General features: G+C 41.8%; 1 protein-coding gene across 3 annotated transcripts; it reads left to right on the top strand.

The window, feature by feature from the left end:
- Positions 1-3,169: 3,169 nt before the first annotated feature.
- Positions 3,170-24,055, top strand: LOC308325693 (discoidin domain-containing receptor 2-like). 3 transcript variants are annotated; one of them, XM_080778319.1, is made up of 17 exons: positions 3,170-3,442; positions 4,928-5,029; positions 6,911-7,013; positions 7,739-7,976; positions 8,577-8,724; positions 8,914-9,016; positions 9,269-9,452; positions 10,330-10,570; positions 15,495-15,560; positions 16,315-16,451; positions 16,890-17,100; positions 17,577-17,803; positions 18,041-18,168; positions 18,585-18,827; positions 20,729-20,963; positions 21,384-21,533; positions 21,915-24,055. In XM_080778319.1, exons 2-17 carry the CDS (start codon positions 4,942-4,944, stop codon positions 22,047-22,049), a joined length of 2,637 nt encoding a protein of 878 aa, XP_080634445.1. In that variant the 5' UTR covers positions 3,170-3,442; positions 4,928-4,941; the 3' UTR covers positions 22,050-24,055. The 3 variants fall into 3 exon arrangements, with proteins under 3 accessions (XP_080634445.1, XP_080634444.1, XP_080634446.1); XM_080778318.1 differs by having other exon boundaries at positions 17,574-17,803; XM_080778320.1 differs by lacking the exon at positions 3,170-3,442 and having other exon boundaries at positions 4,972-5,029; positions 6,949-7,013; positions 17,574-17,803.
- The last annotated feature ends 1,350 nt before the right edge of the window (positions 24,056-25,405 follow it).

Genomic DNA, 25,405 nt, shown 5'->3' with positions numbered 1-25,405 from the left:
TTCACTATCAATTTTCCTGCAGGGTTGTCACGCTTGGTTTGGCATGCCACCTTGTGTATCTTTCCTAATTCTTAATCCAGGATGTCTGCTTATCTGTATCAACATTCATTGACCACAGGGATAATGAGACTTCAGGAAAAATAACACTGCACACTGCTAAGAGACTATAGGCTATATATCAATGCAAGCTGTTAAGAGAATAGGATAAATAACACTGCAAACTGGTAAGAAACTTCAACATTTGTTGCACACATGGCACACACAAAATGTAAATGTACATTCTGGTTAAAGTACACACTATTTAAAATACTACACACTAGAAGTGGGGAAGGGGTAAGCAACGGTCATCAACGTGGAGGTAAAATGAATACTCAAAAGCTGAATACAAGAAGCGAGGCAACAACTACTAAAATAAAATGAAGGAAAAAGAACAGTGGCTGCCCTGCTGACCAGAGTCCCGTCCGTCACCAGTTCAGCCTAAAATGTACAAAAATACCAAAGAATCACTAATCTAAACTAATTAATACAATTACAAATTTGGGGGGCCAACTTTCAATACCTTAACACCCCACCAGAGGGCCCCGGCCCACCGGTTGAGAACTGTCTGAGCAAGACTATAGTCAGCAGCCAAATCAGTATGCATTGATTACGAAAACACCCAGTTACAGTAGCTCCTGCCTCCATGACATTTACCCTAATTGAGTATTGTGTGTAGATTGATGAGGAAAAAACGAATTTAATCCTTTTGAAATGAGGCTGTAACAAAACGTGTGGTAAAAATGTGGTAAAAGTGAAGGGGTGTGAATACTTTCCGAAGGCACTGTAGGCTAGCGTGTGTGCCTTCTGCAGATTATTTTAGGAGAGTTAGGTTATCTTTATCTTATATTCTTAAGTTTAAAGGACACTCTTGTTTAACGTAAGAAGAGCTCCTTTCACCTCTGAATCTCTGTTGGTTCTGCCTGAGCTTAGCTCACCCAGGTGCACTCAATGCTGCTCAACACTAATCACATAGAACCTGCACCTGCATGCCTTTACAGGTCATAATGAACTGAGCAATAAAAGACAAGGCACCAGTGCACCCCACACACACACACACACACACACACACACACACACCATACAAATACAATATGTTACCCAAACAAAAATACATACAATGTTCACATAATACACGTTTTTAGCAAGTGATGTATATTTTGATAGCTTATGCCTCTCAACATATCTCATAATTGTACACAGAACACTTCCGCCTATAGGAGTTCACATGCAGAGAGGCCTGAGCGAAGAGGTCATTTGGAATAGCAAGTCACTAAGAGAGCCTAGGGACACTTTAAGATAGTCAGTTCGTAACAGCTGTGAGATCCTGCTATATAGTGGACATTGTGAGGTTTTACCACACTGAAGAATATGTCTTGTCTTAGTGACGGGCCTATCAGATTTCTTGTCTTATTGACAGGCCTATCAGAACACTGGTACATGTCTACGTTTTTCGTAATAAGACAAGACATGTACGATGTACCAGTGTTCTGATAGGCCTGTCAATAAGACAAGACATCTGATTAGCGTTCGTCGACGCAAAATGTTCGTCGACGCAAAATGTTCGTCGACGCAAAATGTTCGTCGACGAAAAATGTTCGTCGACGCAAAATGTTCGTTGACGAAATTTTTTCGTCGACGAACATTTTTCGTAATAAGACGTGTTCTGATAGGCCAAGTGTTGTGATTGATAAGAATAATATCGTATCCGGGGGAAATACATTTCAGAAATACAGTTCCAGACAGACACTTCCGCCGATAGCGTCTCTGCCTTAGGTTGTGACCAGGCTTTTCTCTTCGCAGATGAGTAAGGCTGGGACCGAGGAGGCCATTGGTCTTGGATGACATTATATTAACACTAAATCTAATCTATGCATGTACTATATGTCAGTAACATAACTTTTATTCTGTACATAAATGCTGGTTGATGTGGAATAATGAAAACATGCAGTAAGAATCCTGTGATAAAGTCACTACAATGTGTATCCCAGATCAGTGGTTCTCAATCTTTATTTGATCTCTGGACCATTGGACCACTAGTATTTTTTGAACAATCCTCAAACACCACCCACAACAATATTATGCTCCTATTTAGTCTGAGATTTAGTCTAATATTTGTTCAAATGATCCCTGGCTATAAGACTTCGGTACCTTCTTAATTTCCCTCTATAACTAAAATTAGGTCATACACTATGGAATTTAAGGAATGCATGCGCTAATAAAAACTTAATACCGTCTTCCTAAGGTAATATGAGCATCAAACAATATTTGAAATACATTTTATTAGCACAATCCATAGGACTGGACGGACCACACATGGGCAAATTGCGATTGAGTGAAAGATTAACTATTTCTATGATATTTAAAATGTTTAAGGTGTTTTAGGCATACGAGTGTATAGCCAGGGATCATTTTAATGATACAGTATTTAACATTAATCACTGGTTTCTGAACCAGTGGAACACTAGAATATTGGTATGGTACTATACATTATTATGATTTACTTGAAACACTATCAATTTCCTTGTGTCAAAGCAAATCTCACTGGCCAATTTCAAGTTGTTTTCTTATGCCTGCCCGGCGCCCCATTTCTACTTTTAACTTTGTGCCATGGTTGGTTTTGTCAACATTATGCTGCATCATGGGGCCTGTAAAACCCCATTAGTCCTCTAGTATTTTGCAGGTTTTCTTCAGCAGGAATGTTAACTCCAGTTCACACTAAAATCCTTAAAGATAATTGAACTCAGAGTTTACAAATGGAACCAAATTAACCTGTATGGTTCTGTAACAAATGGAACGAAATGGACCCTTAAGGTTCTGAAACAAATGGAACCAAATGGACCATTATGGTAAGGTTCTGTATTAAATCAAGACTGTACAAAAAGAGCCAAATGGGACCTTTTGGTTCTGTAATGCGTGTACAAATGAAACCAAAAGATCCCCTACAGTATATACAGTATGGTTTGTGTAACTCAAGAGTGTTCAAAAGGAAACAAATTGACCCTTGATTTGATTCTGTAACCATCAGAGTGAAAAGATCACTCAGGATTTTACAGGGTTCTCGGCCGGCCAACAGAGACCGCTGGGCTCAATGTCCCCTCTGGGCCATAATTGAAACCTTATGTGAATCAGGTGGAATTCTGGGACTTTTGGCCTCACCTCAAAATCTCAAAGTGTGTTATTTTCTCTTCTTTTTTTTCATAACTACTTAGCTCAAGCCATGAAGGATTCTTACATCAGCCCTCGTTTCCTCTCCCTCTCTCTCTCTCCTCTTAGTTTCTCAGAAAGTCCTTCACAGGAAGAGCGAGGTCAGTGAATCTCAGCGCTGCAAACAAACTAAGTAGATGTGGAATATTCCTTGTGACAGATGGTTTCCAATGGAATAAGGAGAGACGATCAGGCAAAAGTAAGTCTTAACAGTGTCTTGTGTATCGTCTGTAGATGATAATCCCAATTATGTCCTAAATTAAGTCCTTGTCACACTGTTTGAAAGATCAGGTTGACAGACCGTGTGTGTGTGTGTGTGTGTGTGTGTGTGACGTGTGTTGTGTTTAATTTGTGTTCCTGCAGTAATAATCTGTGTTTTTAATGTGCCATATTGTCATACTATTGTAACAGTACATTCTATAAATGTACGGTGGTTATGTGACAGCACAGGAAAAGACATTACTGAGTTTGAGATTTTTAGGCTACATTTCCTGTTAAATTCCCGTACTAATTCATGCATTCATGTACGAAAGAGTAAAATTGTATACAGTATTTATTCAGTCGCTTCCAAGAAGAGCACTAATTGGAACCACACCAATCCTTCAGAGATAGGCCATGTGGATGCAAAGTAAACCACTCTGTGTTAATTCCACATCGAGAGGATGCAAATAGAACCATTTGTATACAGGTCTATTTGGTTCCATTTGTACCCTCTCGGAGTGGATTTAACACTCGTGATTTTACAGCAACCAAACCACACCGACGCAGAAATACAGAGTCAGTATTTGTCTCCCCCGGTTGCCCCTTAGTCAAGTTTCTTTGGGGTGAGCAGACCACATGAATGAGTGTAAAGTAAGTACAGTAGTCATCCATGTTAGTGCGTGTTCTGTACAGCATACCCGAGCGTCTCACTGAGATGCGGACAGGCCTTTTACAAGGTAAATAAACTCACCCTGGCGCACACTACCACCACTGTGGTAGGAAAGGAAGGACTGTGTGTGTGTGTGTGTGTGTGTGTGTGTGTGTGTGTGTGTGTGTGTGTGTGTGCCACTAATGCCACTATGCAATGATCTATCTATCTATCAATCTATCACAGCTTGCCATGATGTATTTACATACTGTATGTGGTACAGAAGACAGGAAAAGTGAAGGTGAAGGACATGGGACACGCAGGCCTCAATTTGGAATCAAATCGGTGGAGATCTTGGGTGTATGTGGTCAGATCTACAAGCAAACAACGTGTTGTGATGTAACATGTTGTGCGCTTGTAGATGGGCCATTTTGACAATTTGTCACACAAAGTATATTGTTTGAGAAACACATACAGGTATTATGGGGCATGACCGAGTCCGCCTTTGCCTTGTCCTGTAGGAGTAAAAAACAACTGCACCTTTGGGATCGCGAGACGGAATGTATACAGTGTTATTTAGATGTTATGTTCTGTCCTAGTGCAAGGCTATGGTTAACGTATTGTAGTGCAGGTACCTGCAACATGAAGATGATGTCTTATAAGCTCTTGAGCCACAAAAAGGAGCCAAATCAATGCGAGTAGTGCTGTTGTTTTGCACCAACACAAACACGTGATTTTGATTGTCTTCCCTTATTCCCTTAACGGTGTGATGTCAGTGGGTAAATAAATGTAATGTAAAGCGTCCTTTTACACATTGTTTCTGCTGTGCTGCAGCTCACAGAGTTGAGATGAAGCTTGTGGAGGATTTACAGATGAGACACCAGGTCCTTCTACTACTGCTTCTGGCTGCCATGGCCAGGTCACAGGTCAACCCAGGTATGAAGTGGCACTTTACATTCAATAAAAAAGTATGGAGAAAAAAAAAAACTGGCACACTGTATGATAATGACATAATATGTCATTATCATACAGTGTCATTATCATACAGTGTGCCAGTTGAACATGAAGTACAATATCGGAGATGGGAGGAGAAAGAGAGAGAGAGAGATGGAGAGAAATACTTTTCGTGGTAATCTCTTCAGACTTCGTCCCACAACCTCAAATATTGTATGATTTTCATATTTCTTTTTGGCAAGCGATACTGTCACACTACAGAGTGTAAATGAGGCTTAAGTACAAGTCATTGAATGTTGGCGCACTGTAGATGAGCTTAAAATAACACCAGAATGTTGACATGATGGAGACGGACAACAACTTTAAGCCCAAGTCTTTACAGTATACTTTGTTGTATGACGGTGTCGCCTTGGCAAAAATAGCAGATTTACAAGCCCATGCCGAGTTCCTTTAGCGAAGCGCTGTGAGCTTATAGATCTCCCATTTTCGTCACAAGACACTGTTGTATGACAGCACATAAATTAAGTGTTAGCTGGGTGGGCTGAACATGTCAGAATATGTGTGTGTGTGTGTGTGTGTGTGTGTGTGTGTGTGTGTGTGTGTGTGTGTGTGTGTGTGTGTGTGGTTTATCCAATGGCCAGACAGCAAATAACCTCAGAACAGGCAGGCCTTTCACAAGCGGGGGGGCAGTTACGAGAAAAAAAAGAAAGATGTCTGAAAAGTTGTAGGTGGAGAAGACAGAGTGAGCTCAGGTCTGGGCTTATACACACACACACACACACACACACACGCACACACACGCACGCGCACGTGCATTTGACTCCTTCACTTAAAATATTTAAGAGTGAAAAGGTTATTTGTGCTCAGGCTCAAAGTGTATTTGTGCGTTTCAGTGTGGGGAGGTTAAGTATCAGGTAGTATAGGTGAGAGTAAACACTGCTGCTCTACCAGGCACAGTAAGTGGCACTTTGGTCGCTGAATCACGTTACGAAACTCAACTTCACATTGTTTTTATACAGAGGCGACATCGTGTAACAATGCCGTATATTTCTTTACATTTTTCGTGTTTGATAACTTGGGTGCTTTCAGCAGGTTAGCAGTTGCACCCGAAACGTGACTTCCTCTCATTTGGCCCTGGTGGTACAAATTATGAAAGGAGGGGGAAAAGGGGGGGATAGAAAAAATAAAGAGAAGTCAGCCCCAGAGGCCACTCCCTTCCCGGCTCATTTTGCTTGGACTGGCACCTACATAGAGATGCCTCTGTTTGGACGCAGAGGCCTGCCGGGCTGGGGGAAGGGACGAGCTCTGGACACAAGGACACAGCCACATGGACTGTATGTGCACACACATGGAACCATAGGCACAGGCCTATAGGAACACAAACACTGGGGAGGTCAGCTGTGGCTGAGTGGCTAGAGAGAGGCCATGTGGGAATAGGAAGGTTAGTCGGTTCGACGTCCAGCTCGGCCAGTCAGTGTACTGTACAAACATGAATGTCTCCTGGCAAGACACTTGACCATGTTAACCTGGCGATATACTGTTTATGAACACTAATTACACACTAATTTAAACTGCTACATCCACACAGAATGTGAATATTACATGACGATGGCGACGTAACATTTTGGAAACAAGGTCGATTTTTCACCACAAATGAAAAGGTCAACAATGAATGAGACATCAAATAAATGTTTGTGATGATCCCAGTGTGTAAGGAAGAACCATAATTAAGAAACATATGGCATGGTTAAGCCTTATCAACGCCAGCTGTAAAAGAGACCAGAAAATATTCCCCTAAATGCATATTATATTATGAAGGACATTCTATGAGATCTGCTTTAATATGACTATATTATATGATAGAGATGTGTCGCTATCCTCTTGGCATGACCGGTGGGCAGATTCAGGATGAGGACATCTCTGCCTCCAGCCAGTGGTCCGAGTCGACTGCAGCCAGATTTGGCAGGTATGTACCAAAGCATTGTGATTTCTTAATTTTTTTATTTAGTTATGGAATTTCTTACATTTGTTTGTTTGAAAATGTATAAAATCATTTTACATTTTTTATATATGAGAAAAAATAAAGGGAAGCTCCGCACACTCAGATCTGTGCACAATCAATGTATTTATTTAGCAAGCTTTCGGTCTACTGACCTTCTTCAGGCAGTAGACCGAAAGCTTGCTAAATAAATACATTGATTGTGCGCAGATCTGAGTGTGCGGAGCTTCCCTTTATTCTTTCTCATGTTCCCTTTGTGGCTCCAGCACCTCTCTTAAGTTTTTCCAGCGGTGGTTCTTTTTCCACTTTTTATATATATTTTTTTATAATAATAATAATAATAAAACAAACAAACAAACGAGTTGTGACCCACAAATGGGTCCCGACCCACAGTTTGGGAAACAGCGGTCCACTATTATGTGGGAGTAAAGCCAGGCGGTAGCCCAGTATAAGCCGATACAGCACCTACCACTGGGGAATGTTGAATGGGAGGAAAGAAAAAAAAATTGATTCGTACGGTTTTGGTTTAGTTCGGATGTGAATTAGTTTTTACATCCGGATACCCCATCGAGGACAGGCTTCAGACACTCTCTCAATCTGAAGCCATTTGTTTAGTTTGAATTGATTGAAATACTTTTACACATGGGTCTACCCAAAGAATAACATATAGCACCCTCTCCTCTCCTCTCTAGATTAGACTTTGATAATGGTGACGGGGATGGAGCATGGTGTCCAGACATCATGTCGGAACCAGACAGTCTGAAGGAGTACATCCAAGTGGACCTGCGTTCAATACATTTCATCACACTCGTGGGCACTCAGGGCCGCCATGCTGACGGCATGGGTAATGAGTTTGCCCAGCGTTACAGGATCAAATACAGCCGGGACGGCAGCAGCTGGGTGGCCTGGCATGACAGGAAGGGAAGGCAGGTGAGCAAATTCCATATCACACTGCACGTCATAGCATTATGTTCATATTGCACTATTTAACTAGAGCTAAGCTGGCAGCCTTATTCAGTTATTAATCTGTGTATTCCAATTCATACAGTAGAAATACTACATTGTGGATGTACAGTAGGCCCCCGGGGCCCTGCCAACCAGTTGCCATACATCCATGTCTGTACAGTGTATGTAGACTGTAGATGAAGACTTTGAATTCAATTAATGAACATGTTTTGTGAGGTCACATTGACTTTAACCTTTGACCACTTACTTCTAATAATCATTTCATCCTTGAGACCAAGTGGACATTTGCGCCTCATATTGCATTCACAAGATTTGGCTATACGCACTGATGGACAGCCCAAAAACACAATGCCTTCTGACTTGTAAAGCTGTGTACCAGTGGATGCATAAGTGCACAGCATTTATCACCACGCAACAATCACCAGTTGTGAAATTGCAAATAAGAGTAATTGGTGGATTAATAATCTGCAATGCATATATACCCATCTTTTTGTTTTCACAACATAAATTCACTATTTAAGTATCAGTCCATTTGAATGATGTTTCACTCCCTTCATGTGGCAGATCATAGAGGGAAACAGGAACGCGTACGATGTGGTGTTGAAGGACCTGGAGCCACCGATCATTGCCCGATTTGTTCGCTTCATACCAGTGACAGATCACTCCATGATTGTGTGTATGAGAGTGGAACTCTATGGCTGTGAATGGCTGGGTTAGTCACTTCTCTCCATTATACTGAATATTATATCATCAACTCAACCTTTTTAATTTCAAAGACCTCCATTTTTATCTGCTTTAGGCCAAAAAAATATATATATACACCTTGATTATTGTAAGTCACACTGGATAAGAGCTGCTAAATTGCAAATGATAAATGATGGTTTTCCTTTAACCCTGTTAGATGGTCTGATGTCTTATAGTTCTCCAGAAGGTCAGCAGATGACCTACAGAGGCCTGGATGTCTACCTAAATGACTCTGTATATGATGGAGCCTCAGGTGAAAGGTCTGAAGTTTATTGCTCTCTCTGAAATAAGTTAGAAATAAACCCTTTGTTTGCATGGATTAAACCACATTGGCATTTACAGTGCCATCAAGTGCTTGATACATATATCTGAATGCATTTAAAATATTAATTTAATTTCAGTATAAAGTTTGTGATCATATTGAGACTCCATGCACCGTTTTGGCTCTGAATGACCTTTTCTTTTCTCCACCTCCTACAAATCTCCCATCCATCCATCCATCAACCGACCAGACTGTCCAATGGTCTGGGCCAGCTGACAGATGGTACATGGGGTCTGGATGATTTTCTCCACAGTCACATCTACAGCATGTGGCCTGGATATGACTATGTGGGCTGGACCAACAAGAGCTTCCCCAAGGGCTACGTGGAGATGACCTTCGACTTTGATCACATCAGAAACTTCACCTCCATGAAGGTGCAGATTTTACAACAAGATTACATCCATAATTACAGCTAAACAGAGTTTACGCTAGTAGACATTAATATTATATAACGAGTACAGCTAGGGGTGGAAATAAAGGAGTTTTTTTTCTCCAGTTCAGGACAATTTGGCTGCTATCCCCTTTCATTGCAACTACAACTAGATACAGTGCCCTTCTGGGCACAGGTCTCCACCAGGAGGATTGTGTATGCAAAATGTTTAGGAGTAATATAAACATTTTTGTTTATGTTTTTTGCAACAATTTTCTGCATTCTGTTGAGGAAATGCAGAGCCAGAACTCTGAGGATAGAATTCTGGATGAGCATGACATTTGCAGCATTGTGTACGAAACGGGCCACTCCTGAAAACTTTGGAAGGCAATCTTAGCCAATCAGTGTAGAATCTGGAAAATCCAACAGACTCATCTTGATCACATGACTACAGAGATCATGTGTACCGATTTGTGTGAGATTTGGATGAAATCTGAGCGACTAATATAAACAATGTGTTTTGCAGAAATCTGCCTCATGGTGGCGCTATAACCGGCAGATGTGGAGGGATGCAGGGAAAATGTTTTTCCATGGCCTCTAGGGAGTGCGCATACAAAGTTGTACACAGATCGAGGCAGCTACAGTATAGGTAAAAACATGAATTGCCCTGTTATAGTGCCACCGTGAGGCTGATTAGGAAAAGAATGAGTGGCATCATGTGAGCTTTGGAAGCCAATCAAGATGGAAGATGGGAAATCCCATTAACAACAAAGAGAATTGAATTTTTGTTTTGACAGTTTGTTTTTTTGTCACCTATAATCATCTTAAGATGATAAGAGCGCCCCTCACTTCACACGGGTGTGATTATTTATACCCTGCAGGTCCACTGCAGTAACATGTTCAGCCGTGGCGTGAGAATGTTCCGGCAGGCTGCCTGTTCCTTCCGGTCAGACGCGGACTGGGAGGCTAACCCCATGTCCTTCAGGCTCCCAGTGGACCGCGTGAGCCAAAGCGCCCGCTTCATTACGGTGCCCCTTGGGGACCGGACTGCCAGCACCATCCGATGTCGTTTCTACTTCAATGACCGGTGGATGCTGTTCAGCGAAGTGGCCTTCCAGTCAGGTGAGAGGGACTAGAAACTCCATAATAATTGTGTACTATTTGCTGCAGTATATTTGCATATGATACACAGAATTTACCCATCCTAACTATTAGCAGTTATCCCTGAACCTTGAGGTTCAGTGAAGGTTGCAGGTAGTCTTCTGTCAGATCATAGATGTGACCCGTCACAGGTTCCCCAGAAAGAGATACAAATACAGCACCTCACCTGTCTCTCTGACTCTGTATAAGTGCAGAGATGTATGCTTTGATGTATAGCAGCCAGCAGGGGTTTTTAACTGATTTTGACCCGGGGACCACCATCGTGACTAAGAGCAACCTGAAACTATTGTGACGAGTGGGTCCATCATAGACCCACCTGACACAATAGTGGTGAGGGTTCATGCACCCTTTCATTATCCTTCCATACCCTTACAAGATTAGGGTTTTTTCTTCCTCATTACTCACTAATCACACTATCACAGGCTAAATTCATGAGCTGGACAGAAGAAATCTATAGTTTTCAAAGGCACAACATTTTGGTTGGATAAAGGCACATTTGTATGCCTCAACTATTTTTCCCAGGACTAAACAGGACACCCCAAGTCCTCTCTCTTAAAAATCACACTGTGTGAGGGACGCCCTTGCAGTCAGTGCTGGGGTCTCCCCCACACTGAGGGCACTCCATAGTAGTCCATACATCAACACACCGTCTGTTGAAATAAATTAACTGTTGCAAATAGGCGGGAGCAGAAACTAGCCCAATGAAAGATCAATGACAAGTCACAATTATCAGTTGATATTCACTGTTTTACTGAGAGCGAGAGAGCGCGCGCGAGAGCGAGAGAGAGAATAAATAATGCCTAGGCAGTAGGCATACAATGCTGACAAAGGCTACACACTGAAACGCGTATGTTGTGCTCTCTGCTCTGCAGTATACCATGCCAATTATGTAAAGACATAATAAAGTTCCTTAAAAGACAGTTCAGTGAGTGCTGGGTGGTATTCTCTTTTTAGAGACTACCAAAAAAAACTACTTTGAAAAGCTACATACAGTATAGAGTACTATAGACAAAGCCTACATATAGACATTCTTTTCCACCATACCAAATACAGTCACCCTGTCACAACAATTCAACAAACCTCCGAAACCACAACACAACACACATACCCTACTGTTTATCAGTCTTCAATTGAAAATGAACATTTGGTAATTGAAGTCTAAAGCCCAAAACCTCTAGCTCGAACCAAAATGAAATAGCAAATTCACTCATAGGATAATTGAGTGATCAAGAGCCACAAACACATGTGTACACACATACGGTTTCCTGTTACAACTCACACCTTCAACTGCAGATACAACACAACATACAAACTGTAGATTCATCAGCATTCAATTCCAGAGCCAGAAACAGTTACCGAACATGTTTCATTGCCAGCCAGTCATAGTACAACAGCTTGAATCACACTGGTATACACACATCATATCACAACACAGCAGCAGCAAAGAAGCAAAAAACTAAACAATGTTCCTACCTTGAGCCGTGTTCTACTTGACTTCATCAGTTGTGTGCCAGCTAGGGTCAAACTGTGGAACCCATGGATAGAGGCTCTCTCTCTAGTTCATGATGAGCCCTCCAGCGGCATCTCCAGTCATCTCCATCCTCCTGGCCAGTACTTTCCTCCCAGTATCAATGGCACCAACCAGACTCATTCTCCTGGTTGCCATATCAGTCTTGGATTTTTAGTACTGCACTAGCCGCTCTTTTATAAATGGGATGAATCTAGTGTTGCAATACCCTCCATTGACTCCCTACTCATCCAAATTGCGTTTGCGATCTTCTTGTATTAAACTACGTTAAACTCACCAAAACAGCTCTAGGCCAAGCTTGAATTATCCTCTTTCAATCTGCCAAGCTTTTGTTTCATAAAAATCCACCGTAGACATCTTATGAGCTACTTTGTCAAGAAAATCTGTGCAGGCGATTGTTTTTTCTAAGTGCTGGAGTTTGGAAGCAGTCGTCGTAAGTCACTGAACGGCCCTGCGTACCACCTGTTTTGAATCTGCACATAATGCAGGAGGCAGCAGACCCGTTAAAGAAAACGAGTGCTTCCAAACTGCAACACTTATAAGGTTGCATCAATAACAATTAAGGAACCAATTATAGCAAAAATGAGGGAGGTGGTGGGTCAGTTCAGAATAAGAATCACTAAATAAATCAGTAAATAAGCTTAACTGTGATTTATTAAATCAAAAGAAAAATAAAGTTTTTGATCACAAAATTCACTTAATCAAATCAAAATAAAATAAAACTGTCTCAAAAGGTAGGGGTGTGAAGTTCAAGTGTCCCAGCACTGTCCAAATGAAACTCATGTGTCCAAAACTAAACTCAGGTGTCCAAAAATAAAGCAAATCCAAACCAGTCTGTAGAGTGTGGCCACCCTTAAACTCCTTCGTAAAGTCTGGTCCAATATCCAATATCTAAACTCCAAAAGTGGAAAGAAGGTCTCTAAATCTAATGGTAGAATCCAATCCCCAGGAAAGTACTCCAAAATAGAAATATGGCAAGACTTGGGAAATATTCCTCTTGCTTCTCCAGTAGCCTGTCTGTCTCTCTGCACCTCCACTCTGGACTGACAGAGTCAATCTCTCCAGGTGACCCAAACATTGTGATTGCCCATCAGTCCATCAGCCAGGTGAGCTGTGGGCAGGGCTTCTCAATCACTGCCTGTTGCTATGGCAACACATGCATCTCACTGGCTTCTTGTAGCATATAGTCCAGCAGATAATTAGGAAAAAATGCATAGAAACAATGTGACTCTGGGCACAGATGTTACACACAGAAAAATAATCACATGCACAGAAGTTCTTGACAGAAAGTAGCTCATAACATGTCTACGCCGGTGGATTTTTATGAAAAACAAGCTCGGAAGATTGAAAGAGGATAATTCAAGCTTGGCCTACAGCTGCAATGTTGGTGAATTTAACAACGTTTAATACAAGCAGATCGCAAACGCAATTTGGATGAGTAGGGAGTCAATGGAGGGTACTGCAACTCTAGATTTATCCCATAATAAAAAAATCTAGAGTTGCAAATTGCGGCTAGTACTGCACATAACATGCTGGTGTAGTGCAGTGGTCACTGCTGTTCAGGGATTTAGGGCAGGCTCTAGGGTCCAGCATTCACAGCATGTCACAGGAGAATGGACTCAGGGCTGCAAAGAATCTGAGCTTGGGGTTCACCCTGGCTCATGTACCTGTGGAGAAGTTTGACAGAGACACCATAATCTTTGAGTATAAGTAAGTAAGTAAGGTAGAAAGTAAGCTGACCAAGAGCCATATACTGCAGTGTACACTGTACCCTGTCGCAACTCACTAGCAACAACTATACACAGCTATACATACATGTACTGCATCCTTCCGGTTACAACATAGGCCTATACAGCCCATTGATTGATTGAAGAATCTATTACGTTTTGGAGAATTTAGTTTTAGTCCCTTGTTTGTGCCGAATCTGGGTTGCACATGGTTTGTTGAACTCCCTCTGGTGTTGTGGGTGTGGACTTCGTTGACATTAAGGAAGTATTTAGACAGGTACATGCATGGGTATATCTTGGTGGTTTATCAAATCTTGTGGACCAGACCCATTGCAAGATGCTGTACTCTGTCGTCAACCCTAAGACATTCCAGCCTGTCAAAGTGTGCAGGGGTGAGGTGGGTTCAGGGAGTGATCGAGGCCAAGTAGTAGTCTGACCAGTTTGTTTTGGGAAGTCTGGAGACTTGTTTTTAGGGCCTTTGAGGTGCTGTGGTACCAAGAAGTGCATGCACCATGCATAGTCGGAGAAACCTTGTATGAGGGCTCCTGTTAGGGTCTTCAAGGTGTTTTTGTTGACCAGTGATATAGGAATCATGCATGTTCTTTGGTTGACTTTTTTATTACATACCCTATATCCTGTCACAACTTAACATACAACATATACATGTTGGTGTACGTACAGTATACGTAATGTTAGTTTAATATCTGATAAATAATAGATTGTAGGAGGGAAGCTGACTTTGGACATAGGCCTATACCTGCAGGTTATGACTTGAAATAAATTGAAAGATAGAAATATATATTAGGCCTATGTTCAATTCAGGTTGCAATTAAGTTAACACGTTTAATATCACTTTGAATTAAACCATCAACAGTTAAGGATTTGGTGCTGTGACAACCCAAACAAAACATTGTGTCTGTATTTCTGTAATATGTATAAATGCATAGCACTTCAAGCACATAAACGTGTTATTCATTTCACCCTCCCTATCCTCAGCCAAATGTCTCCATACTCACTCACACACGCGCCACTTACACACGCACGTTAATGCTAGCTTGTAGCTATAACTCACCTGCACAAAATTACCTTGTTAAGCAGTTTGTTATGAAGATCAATTAACTTCTTTTTCAAACTGTCACAAACTTGTGACTGAGCAGTTTTCACTTCCTAACAACCCAGACTACGCCTCTCAACTTCCATGAGGTGTACACTCTTTCTAGGATCGTGTCTGTCTGTCTGTCTGTTTGTTTATTTGCAGCAGGCGCGTGTGTCAGAGCCGTGTGTGTGTCACACGCGTGTGCGCGTGTGTGTGTGTGTGTGTGTGTGTGTGTGTGTGTGGGGGGGGGGGGGGTGGGGGGTGACTACCGGAGGCTTGGAAGATTGCATTATTAGGGCATTAGGCTATATGGTTCAGAGAGATAATCGATCCCCATTGTTGAAGGTTTTCTTTATAGAAGCTTAGACTGTCTTCTAGACTTCTGCCTGTACTTTCTACCTTTCTATATTGTAGCTAGCAGTTGTATAAATGAATGCATTATTATATGAATGAAATAAACCCTATTGATTCTCGACAGTGTTTTCCAATGCTTCCTGTATTTCATCAGCCTATTTCTCTTATTGTGTTTTTCAGGCTCGGCAGTGTACAACACATCTCTTAGTCCTCGTAAACGTGGACACCCAACAAACATACTCCCAGGTCAGCAAAATTAACCCCATGGATTCAATCACTCAGTTTTATTTATTGGAGCATTGCTATTATAACAAAAATATGCTGTACAAATAAAGGAATGGTTCATGGTTCAAAATATCTAAGAATTGGCATACTTTAAACAAATGTGTTTTTCTTTTATTTTGTTTTCGTTTGTTGTTCATGAATTTGTTCCTCTTTGTACAATATGTCAGAATCTTGGTAAAATATATATCATAATTCATAACAGTCTCCAAGAAAAACATCTTGACTCTATCTACAGTACTTGACTTGACACAGTTTGCAGCTTTGAGTTGTGCATAGTTGTACCACAGCACCCCCTAGTGGATAAATGTGCAGTCAGCGTCCAAAAGTCCCACATTGTACTATCAGAGTACAATGTAGGCTCTATTAAGCCTACATTGTTTTTACCCTGCAGTATTTTTTTTTACCTGAACTGGACAACAAACTACCATATCAGCCTGGGATCCAAGCACCTTAATCACTCTCCGCTTGACAGAACTTTGACATTAATCAGATTCTCTGGGCTATGGAATTCAAAAAACGTCCTAGTTGAGGTAGTTCACTTACAGACTACTTACAGGAAAAAAAGAAAGGGATTATTAAAGAAAGAAATTCTGGTTTATTTCGAATTTTCTGAGAATGTAATGCTATACAATATTATAAATGGTGGTTTGATGTATAAAAATATTATTAATTAAGTCTAATCCATTTCATCTCCTCACTCCTCATGGTCCCTCAGGAGATGACCCCACCCATAAAGTGGATGACAGCAATACGAGGATCCTGATTGGATGCTTGGTTGCCATCATTGCCATCCTATTGGCCGTTATAGTCATCATCCTGTGGCGACAGGTGTGGCAGAAGATGCTGGAGAAGGTGAGAGGGACACTTCTTCCATTTGAACAGCTTCATAAATGTTTTGGTCAGTGTCATCGATAGATTCCTGCGTTGTTGTCGCTTTTAGCGCTGATTTTTACTTGCATTGTTCATGTTACTGAACATACAGTAACATGGGCAGTGCTTCTCATGTCAAGGACTGTCAAATTGATCATTGACCTCCATTTGAAACAGTTTTGTGCCTATAAGAGAAGATTCGTCAAAATTTTGCCGATCTAAAAGCTGATAATGCATCGCTTCGTAGTGCATTGTGAGCTTGTAGATGGGCTATTTGCTGAAAGAATAAAATAGGACCACTTTTCCCATTTCCCATTTCGGGGTTGCCGGAACCCACTTCAAGAACAGTTAGGGCCTGTCCGTTTAAAAATAAACAGACATAAGTCGAGCTACCGCCTCCCTCCCTGTGTTCCATCGTAGGCGTCCCGGCGCCTGCTGGACGATGAGTTGACGGCCCGCCTGGCGGTCCAAACGCAGGCCTTCTCCTTCCAGAACTCCTCTCTCTCCAGCGAGGGTGGTTCCAACTCCAACTCCACCTATGAGAGGATCTTCCCCCTCTGCTCTGACTACCAGGAACCGTCCCGCCTCATACGAAAGCTGCCCGAGTTCGCTCAGTCTACCGAGGATCTCGGTGAGCTCTCAGAGTGTGTGGGTGTGTGCGTCGGATGGTTGGTGGGTCATGGAAGGTCATTACTCAGATTAATTACTTATAGCCTATGTGGGCGGCGGGGGTGGCAGTGGCTATAGAGAGTGATTGGGAATAAAAAGGTTCATGAATCACCCCTTAAACTGCCCCCAATGAGCAGATTGGTGCCTTGGTTGCCCAGGTTGGGGAAAAAAGGGGGTTATAAAGAGGTTGGGGTAGTCACTTGACTAAGGGAGGAGCGAGGGTGTGTGTGTGACTGTGTGTGTGTGACTGTGTGTGTGCGTGTGTGCGTGCGTGCATGCATACATGCGTGCGTGCGAATGTAATGCATGTAATGTAATACAGCGCTTTGCATAAAGGAACTATATAAATTTACCCTTTACCATTAACCAACGTGTACTGCGGGTGTGTGTGGGTGCTTGCTTGCGTGTGTGCATGTGTGCGTGCGTGCTTCACAGCAGCAGGGCCAAGCAGCTCTTCCAGAGCCCCTCAGGCTGCCGGTTCAGATGGTGCTCCTCACTATGCGGAGGCCGACATCATCAGCCTCCAGGAGGCCTCAGGCACCAACACCTACTCCATCACAGCTGTCAACATGAGCCTCCTCACCGCCAGAGACACGGCCATGAGGGAGTTCTCCAGGGACAAACTCACCTTCAAGGAGAAACTGGGAGAGGGCCAGTTCGGAGAGGTACATTTCTTTAAAAAAATTAAAAATAAAAAACATTCCCTGACACAAATATAGCGTTATGGCTCATATTCCGCATGAAAGGTTACTATACTTGGAATTACTCAAATGTGAAATGTTTAACAAGAGGCAGAGATAAATGGCAGGGTATATGAATTGGTTTGTGGTGCAACAGTAAATGGAAAAGCACTAGGCAAAACACATTTGATTGAGTGACTTTGAAGTGCTTTGCTTCCGTAGGTGCACCTGTGTGAGGCGGAGGGGATGCAGGACTTTCTGGATGAGGACCTGTCCATAGAGGGCAGCAGTGAGTCTCCTTTGCTGGTGGCAGTGAAGACACTGAGGGAAGACGCCAACAAGAATGCAAGGTAGCCTATATATAATATACCATTGACTGACTGAATTAATGGTGCTGATGACTAGACTAAAACAGAGAAAAAGAGTTGAGAGAATCTTGGTGGAAATGTTCCGTATACTGTTCCAACGACATGATTAACACACTTCACAGCCCATACATCCAAACAGAAGAGTCCTATCTGATTGCATTAAACGACATTAAACTCACTTTGACACTCACTTTATGAATGCCGCATGCACATATACCCTCTATAAGCTCACAAGGTGGTGTGAACTTTTACATTTGAATACTTTTCTGATTAGAGAACTAAACAATCTCAACATTTCAACACACATGAAATGCCCCCAGTTGAATATACCCATATCATTGAAATAATAATCGATTCAGTCAGTCAGTGAATTAATCACAGTTGTTGCTGAGTTGCAGGAATGATTTCCTAAAGGAGATTCGAATCATGTCTCGTCTGAGGGACCCCAACATTGTGCGTCTGCTGGCGGTGTGCGTGGACACAGACCCCCTCTGTATGATCACAGAGTACATGGAGAACGGAGACCTCAACCAGTTCCTTTCCAGCCTCCGGCTGAAGGTGGACGGTGATGAAGATGAGAAAGAGGAGGAGAAAGAAAGCAACACAGAGGAGAGGAGATCTGGCACCATGGCCACGGTCAGGTAGGCTGGATTTGTCAATATCATGTGTTTTTGAGGGGCGCTAACCCCTGCAATGTCTGGCAGCCAGGTCTATGGACTTTGTCTTATTCATGCGCCTCCAAAAACAGCATGCCCCACCGTGACGTCATGTGGCAGCCAAGTCTATGGACCTCGTGACGTACAAAAGCAAACAAACGTGCCCCTTACTTCACATGAGTGTGATTTTTCATACTTATCCTGGACGTCCAGATACACTGTTGTAATCTCAATGCGACATTTAGTGGATAGACAGTGCAGTGCTGTATTGTGTACAACAAGAATTGTATTGTGAGCATATCATTATTGTTGAATGTTTTCAAAAATCTTAAAGAACTTCTAAATTAAAGTTATTACTTGCGCAAGCAGAGCACGCAAGTAATAACTTAAATAATAGTTTTCGTCCAGTGCTTCGATGCGTATGTCGCCGTTTGATGTGTATGCGCCGTGCCAGTGTATGACGTAATGACTACTTGTGCTTGATATGGCAGTGGTGCCAGATTCCATACTGTACATGTATACATAGGAGCATTACCTTTAATCCTCCCGACACTAAAACATATCGTCATTACGTCACCATCGAAAACCAATTACACCCTGGCATTGGGTCCTTTAATCCACATCTTTATTACGTCATCATTGAGAGCTAGTTATACCCTGACGTCATATGCTGCTACGATACATACGCATCAAACGGGGCATACGCAAAGTAACCACATTATACCGCTAATCAACGTATAAAATTACATATACATAGAGGCATTTCCTTTAATCCACCCGACACTGATCGACATATACGTCACCATCGAAAGCCGTCACTCATCCATATTAATTACAACATTACGTTACTACTTTTTTACCTCCACAAACTAGGTACGTAGCAAATAGCTAAACCTAATAATTCAATATTTATGGCCTACCATTTATGGCCTACTTGTGTGCAACAAGCAAGTAGGCACTCGACAGAGTGCAGTTCTAGTTAAAACTAGGATTAATATTAGTCTCAAGATAATGTACAGGTCTATAAATTGCTTTACTTTCACAATAAGAAAACGCATTGTTCAACAACTCTTATTTCCTGTTATTGATTATGGTGATATCAGAATACTATAGAAGCTCATCTCCATTCATTAAATGTTGTGTACAATAGTATCTGTAGATTTGTCTTGAGGTTTCCCTACCAGACACATCATTGTGTCATGTATGATACCTTAAATTGACAGTTATTAGTTACATTTAATAATAACCTCTTAGACATACTCAACAACTTTATTTTTCTGTACCCACAACATCTAACGAAACTGGGAGACGTGCTTTTCAGTTTAAAGCTCCATCTGATTGTAATAACTTGTCTGTTTCTTTGAGATCAATGACATAATTTAACATTTTCAAGGCTTCTTTGCTTGTAGACCTGAAACCCATTTTTTTGAGAGGTGTGTACTTTAATGCTTGATTATTCTTTTTAACTTTATCTTTATTTATCTTTATTATTTTCATTATTAGTATGCCTATTATTAGTATTTTGTTAGGTGTTTCAGTGCATGATGTAGTGTTTGAGTGGTTTGGAGAGCATCTATGTTTTGTTGTTGTAAGTGTATTGTTCTGTGTTTAATGTATTGTTTTGTCTATGTACTGTATTCATTGTGTTGTGCCCGAGGAGCACACCAGGCTAACATCTCAAGGGGCTATCCTCTAAAGGAAATACAATTTCAATATATATATATAAACTAATTTACAAGCTCACAATGCATCACATTGTGACACATTGTGAGTTTGCAGGTGAACTAAGTATAAGCTCGGATTTAAGTGGTGAAAGGAATAGAATTACATTTAGTTACAGTGGGTTACCAAACATCCTTTCACTTCCTTGTATTCCATGCATCTAGCTACAACCAGCTGATTGGCATGGCTGCACAGATTGCATCTGGGATGAAGTACTTGTCCTCACTCAACTTTGTCCACCGTGACTTGGCCACACGCAACTGCCTTGTGGGCAAGAACTACACCATAAAGATTGCCGACTTTGGAATGAGCCGCAACCTGTACCGTGGGGACTACTACAGAATCCAGGGCAGAGCCGTTCTGCCCATTCGCTGGATGTCCTGGGAGAGCATCCTACTGGTGAGGTTTTGTTCTGTAGTATCCTAAAAAAAGATGTTGAGGAATTGATAAATTGAGACATGTTCATTTTCTCATGTACAAACTACTACAGTACGCACACGCGTGCGTGTGATGTCATTTTGTCATACCTTGCTATATCACTATTACAGGGGAAGTTCACGTGTGTGTTGTCATTTTGTCATACCTTGCTATATACCGGTAACTCTTCCAGGGGAAGTTTGTACGAGTGTGTATGTGTTGTCATTTTGTCATACAAAAACGAATAGAATACGTAAATCACTTGGTAGAGGTGCTGGGTTAGAAAAAGAATGAACACCACAAGATTTGGTGTAGAGGGAAAAACGAGTTTGACCAGATGAAGAGCCTTGGCTCGAAACGTTTCTGTTGTAATTATGTCATACCTTGCTATCACTCTTCCAGGGGAAGTTCACCATGGCCAGTGATGTGTGGGCATTTGGGGTGACTCTGTGGGAGATTCTGACTCTATGTAAGAAGCAGCCCTACTCCCATCTCTCTGATGAACAGGTCATCGAAAACACGGGAGAGTTCTTCAGGGACCAGGCAAAGCAGGTGACAAATTAAAATAATAATATATTGTGCCCCCAGGTCTGTAATTGTTGCATTACATTTACACAGGTGGAATTTGTCCTCTGCAATTACCCATCGTATCTATTAGGAGCAGTGACAGCCCGGGGTCCCCCAGGGGCCTATATTAGTAGATAAGTGTCTAGTGTTCAAGTCACGACACCGGGGGGAAACCCAGCGACCTGCCGATTCCCAGACGGCCTCTTTGCGCACTCAGCTACAGTCACCCTCCAAACAAGTTCTACCCATGGAAACAGGCCACAATCTAGTATATATTTCAGTATAGTAGGAAGAAATCGTAATGTTGTATTGATGACTATGTTTGCAATTCATGACTCCGTTTCCTCATTTCTGTTGTGCTCTCAGGTGTATCTGCCAAAGCCTGCCTGTTGTCCAGATTCTGTCTTCAATGACCTCATGCTGGGCTGCTGGAGAAGGAACGCCAAGCAAAGACCCAGCTTCCAAGACATACACAGTCAGTTGCTTGACAGCCTGGCCTAGCAGAACAGGCTCATGGACATACAGTAATGCAATTTGCAATTTGACATGACTTGCATTTACTTCAGCCTGCCTGGATAAATCTGGAATTTTGTCAGAACTTCAGAAGCAGATGCTCATAATGTTTTCAGGGGAATATGCAAGTTCTTGTTTTTTCTCACACTAATTGTGCAATGTTGTAAATATAAATGGACCAGGCACAGTGGTCTATGAAAGCCTCAAATAATTAAAGCTTTAAAATCAACTTCACAGGTTTACAGGTGCAAAAGAGTTGGAGAAATGCTAGTGAAAGCTACCCACACATTGCAGTAATGTTTTCAATTAAAGCAAATGAAAATAAAATATACATAAAGTGTGTAATAAAGGCTGATATCAAATGTGCGTAACTGGAGTGACGATACCAATGTAATGCAAGCATGTATGACTGATATGGCAACAGGGCTCAACGCTCTCTCTCGCTTCCATCTCAGTATTTGCTTTGGAGGCGGTTTCCCGTTATATTATACTTTGTATATGACTATATACTAATTTCATCTGTTATTTATTAGAACAGAAAGTTGCAGAACTGTACAATTATTGTTATAATTGTCACTTTGTCAGTGATTTTGTTTGTTTATTGTGAAATGTAATTGGACATTCATGACAGCTTTCAAAGAGAACACAGGAAAGTTATTCTGCTGCAGTTGAATTTGCTTAAAAATAATACTTTTTAGATTAATTATTGAAGAATGTTTTATGTTTCGTATTTAATGAGAAGATGTATTTTGCATTTTGCCATGCCAAACACACCCTGTAAATAAATAATAATGCAATATTGTAATGGAGAAAAAGCCTACAGTACTTGCTCTTATCTATCCATCCATCGATGCTCTACTCAAAAACAAAGGAAGTTGGACAAAAGTGATCATTTTAGGGGGCATGAATCATACTTCAAGTTCAGACATAACCCACCAAAGGCACAATAGGAAATTACAACAAATACCTATAGGCCTACATAGTGTATGTACAGTATATAGAGAAAACCAGCTGATCTTAATGCTCTGTCTGAATTGACACTGACACTTATTTAGCCTATACTGTTACCGTTTAATTAAGGGACCAAGAAGTCCCCAGAGATTTTAAACTGGCCAAAGTAACCCCCCTGTACAAAAAAGGGAGTAAATTAGAACCCGGCAACTACCGCCCTATTTCTATTCTAAGCTCCATCTCGAAAGTGATGGAAAAAATAGTCTATGAACAGGTTGAAAAGTATCTTGCCACTAATAAATTGTTGTACGAGTTCCAATCTGGTTTCAGAACATCCCACTCCACTGACACATGCCTTCTCTATTTGAGCGACCACATCAAACACGAGGTGGATGCTGGAAAATACTGCGGCATGGTCATGCTGGACCTCCAAAAGGCTTTTGACACCGTGAACCACTCCATACTGGTTAACAAGCTTAAAGCTATTGGTTTTGATAGCACATCAGTGAGCTGGATGCAATCCTACCTGGAGGGGAGAGAACAGATGGTGGAAGTGAACGGAACACTGTCCCCCCCCCTCCCAGTGAGCTGTGGCGTCCCACAAGGAAGCATACTAGGGCCTTTACTGTTCCTAATATATGTAAACGACATGACTTCAGCTTGTGACTGCAACTTGTTCCTGTTCGCAGACGACTCAGCACTGCTGGTCTCGGACAGGAACAAACTGCAGGTTGAAAAGACCCTCAGCTCTGAACTCGGTAGAATCTGCACCTGGCTCGCTGATAACAAACTATCCTTACATCTGGGAAAAACTGAATCCATTCTCTTCGGATCAAATAGTAATCTCAAAAAGGCAGACGGCTTCTTGGTTAGAGTTGGTGATGATATTATCACACGGAAGGATCAAATTACCTACCTAGGTTCCATCCTGGAGGCCAATCTTTCCGGTGATAAGATGGCCACCAACGTAATCAAAAAAGTCAATCAAAGAACAAGATTCCTCTACAGGATCTCCTCACTGGTCGACAAAAACACCTTGAAGACCTTAACAGGAGCCCTTGTACAAGGTTTCTTTGACTATGCATCCACCTCCTGGTACCACAGCACCTCAAAGGCCCTTAAAACAAGGCTCCAGACCTCCCAAAACAAACTGGTCAGGCTCCTACTTGGCCTCACCCCCCGAACCCACCTCACCCCTGCCCACTTTGACAGGCTGGGATGGCTTAGGGTCGACGACAGAGTACAGCATCTTGCAATGGGTCTGGTCCACAAGATTAGATACACCACCAAGATACCCATGTACCTGTCTAAATACTTCCTTAATGTAAACGAAGTCCACACCCACAACACCAGAGGGAGTGCAACAAACCATGTACAACCCAGATTCGGCACAAACAAGGGACTAAATTCTTTTCGCTCCTATGCGACCAAAATGTGGAACGCCCTACCAACAGTCATTAAGACATGTGAATCCCTTGGCTCCTTCAAAACTGCTCTCAAAGGGCACCTACGGATGGCTGCAATTCGAAACTGGCCTCTGTAAAAGCTGAATTTGTATCTGGATTGTACTATGTTTTTGTATGGACGTGGTGTTGGGTGCCTGCACATATGCACACATGGCATCAACGCATGGTGTTGTGTGCAGGCGCCCTACACTCTGTCTTTGTACTATGGATTGTACTATGTTTTTGTATGGACGTGGTGTTGGGTGCCTGCACATATGCACACATGGCATCAACGCATGGTGTTGTGTGCAGGCGCCCTACACTCTGTCTTTCGTTTTCTTTTCTTTTATCCCCCTGTTCCCCTCACTGTATATATATTTTTTTCCCTTTTCGCTTCCTATATGATGAATTCCTGTTCTGTTCTTGATGAATTGAACAATGTGGACCCTGTTGTAAACAAGTGTAAGGCTTAATTGGGTCGTCCACTCACAGTTAACAGTCTTTGTATTGAGTTTGTGCTTGAAATGTACTGTAATTCTGCAAACTGTTAATAAAGATTTCAATCAATCAATCAAGTCACAAAGTGACTTTGGTCACTTATTGCTTTTGTGGTTTTTTTCTTCTCCTCCTTCTGCCAGAAATAGCAGTTCATACACTTTGCCTTCTCTAACTATTCCTTTCCCCGCTCCTCCTTCCACTAATGTTTGTTTGTTGCACACCATTTTCATATTGGTTTTGATTCCATGAAAATGTATATTATAATCTTTATGCAAACTTTGTCCTTAGGATAACCTCGGGAAAACACAAATGTGACAAAAATGTGTTTATTGACCTATGACACAACCCATGCAGGTGTAACTATGACTGACAGTCATAGATATGGATGGATGGATGGAAGGATGGATGGATGGATGGACCCATGGTGTTCTGGGGTACAGTACAGGTAAG

Source organism: Protomyctophum bolini (genome assembly GCF_963924005.1).
Source record: "Protomyctophum bolini genome assembly, chromosome: 12".
Taxonomy (NCBI): domain Eukaryota; kingdom Metazoa; phylum Chordata; class Actinopteri; order Myctophiformes; family Myctophidae; genus Protomyctophum; species Protomyctophum bolini.
The sequence above is the reverse complement of the archived record's forward strand: the minus strand, read 5'-3'. Positions and strand labels throughout refer to the sequence as shown.

Excerpts from the sequence above, each read along its gene's own strand:
- LOC308325693 (XM_080778318.1), top strand. The coding sequence starts at position 4,942 with ATGAAGCTTGTGGAGGATTTACAGATGAGACACCAGGTCCTTCTACTA. Across the intron at positions 8,725-8,913 it reads CTATGGCTGTGAATGGCTGG|ATGGTCTGATGTCTTATAGT; the intron begins GTTAGTCACTTC and ends TAACCCTGTTAG. Across the intron at positions 10,571-15,494 it reads CGAAGTGGCCTTCCAGTCAG|GCTCGGCAGTGTACAACACA; the intron begins GTGAGAGGGACT and ends TGTGTTTTTCAG.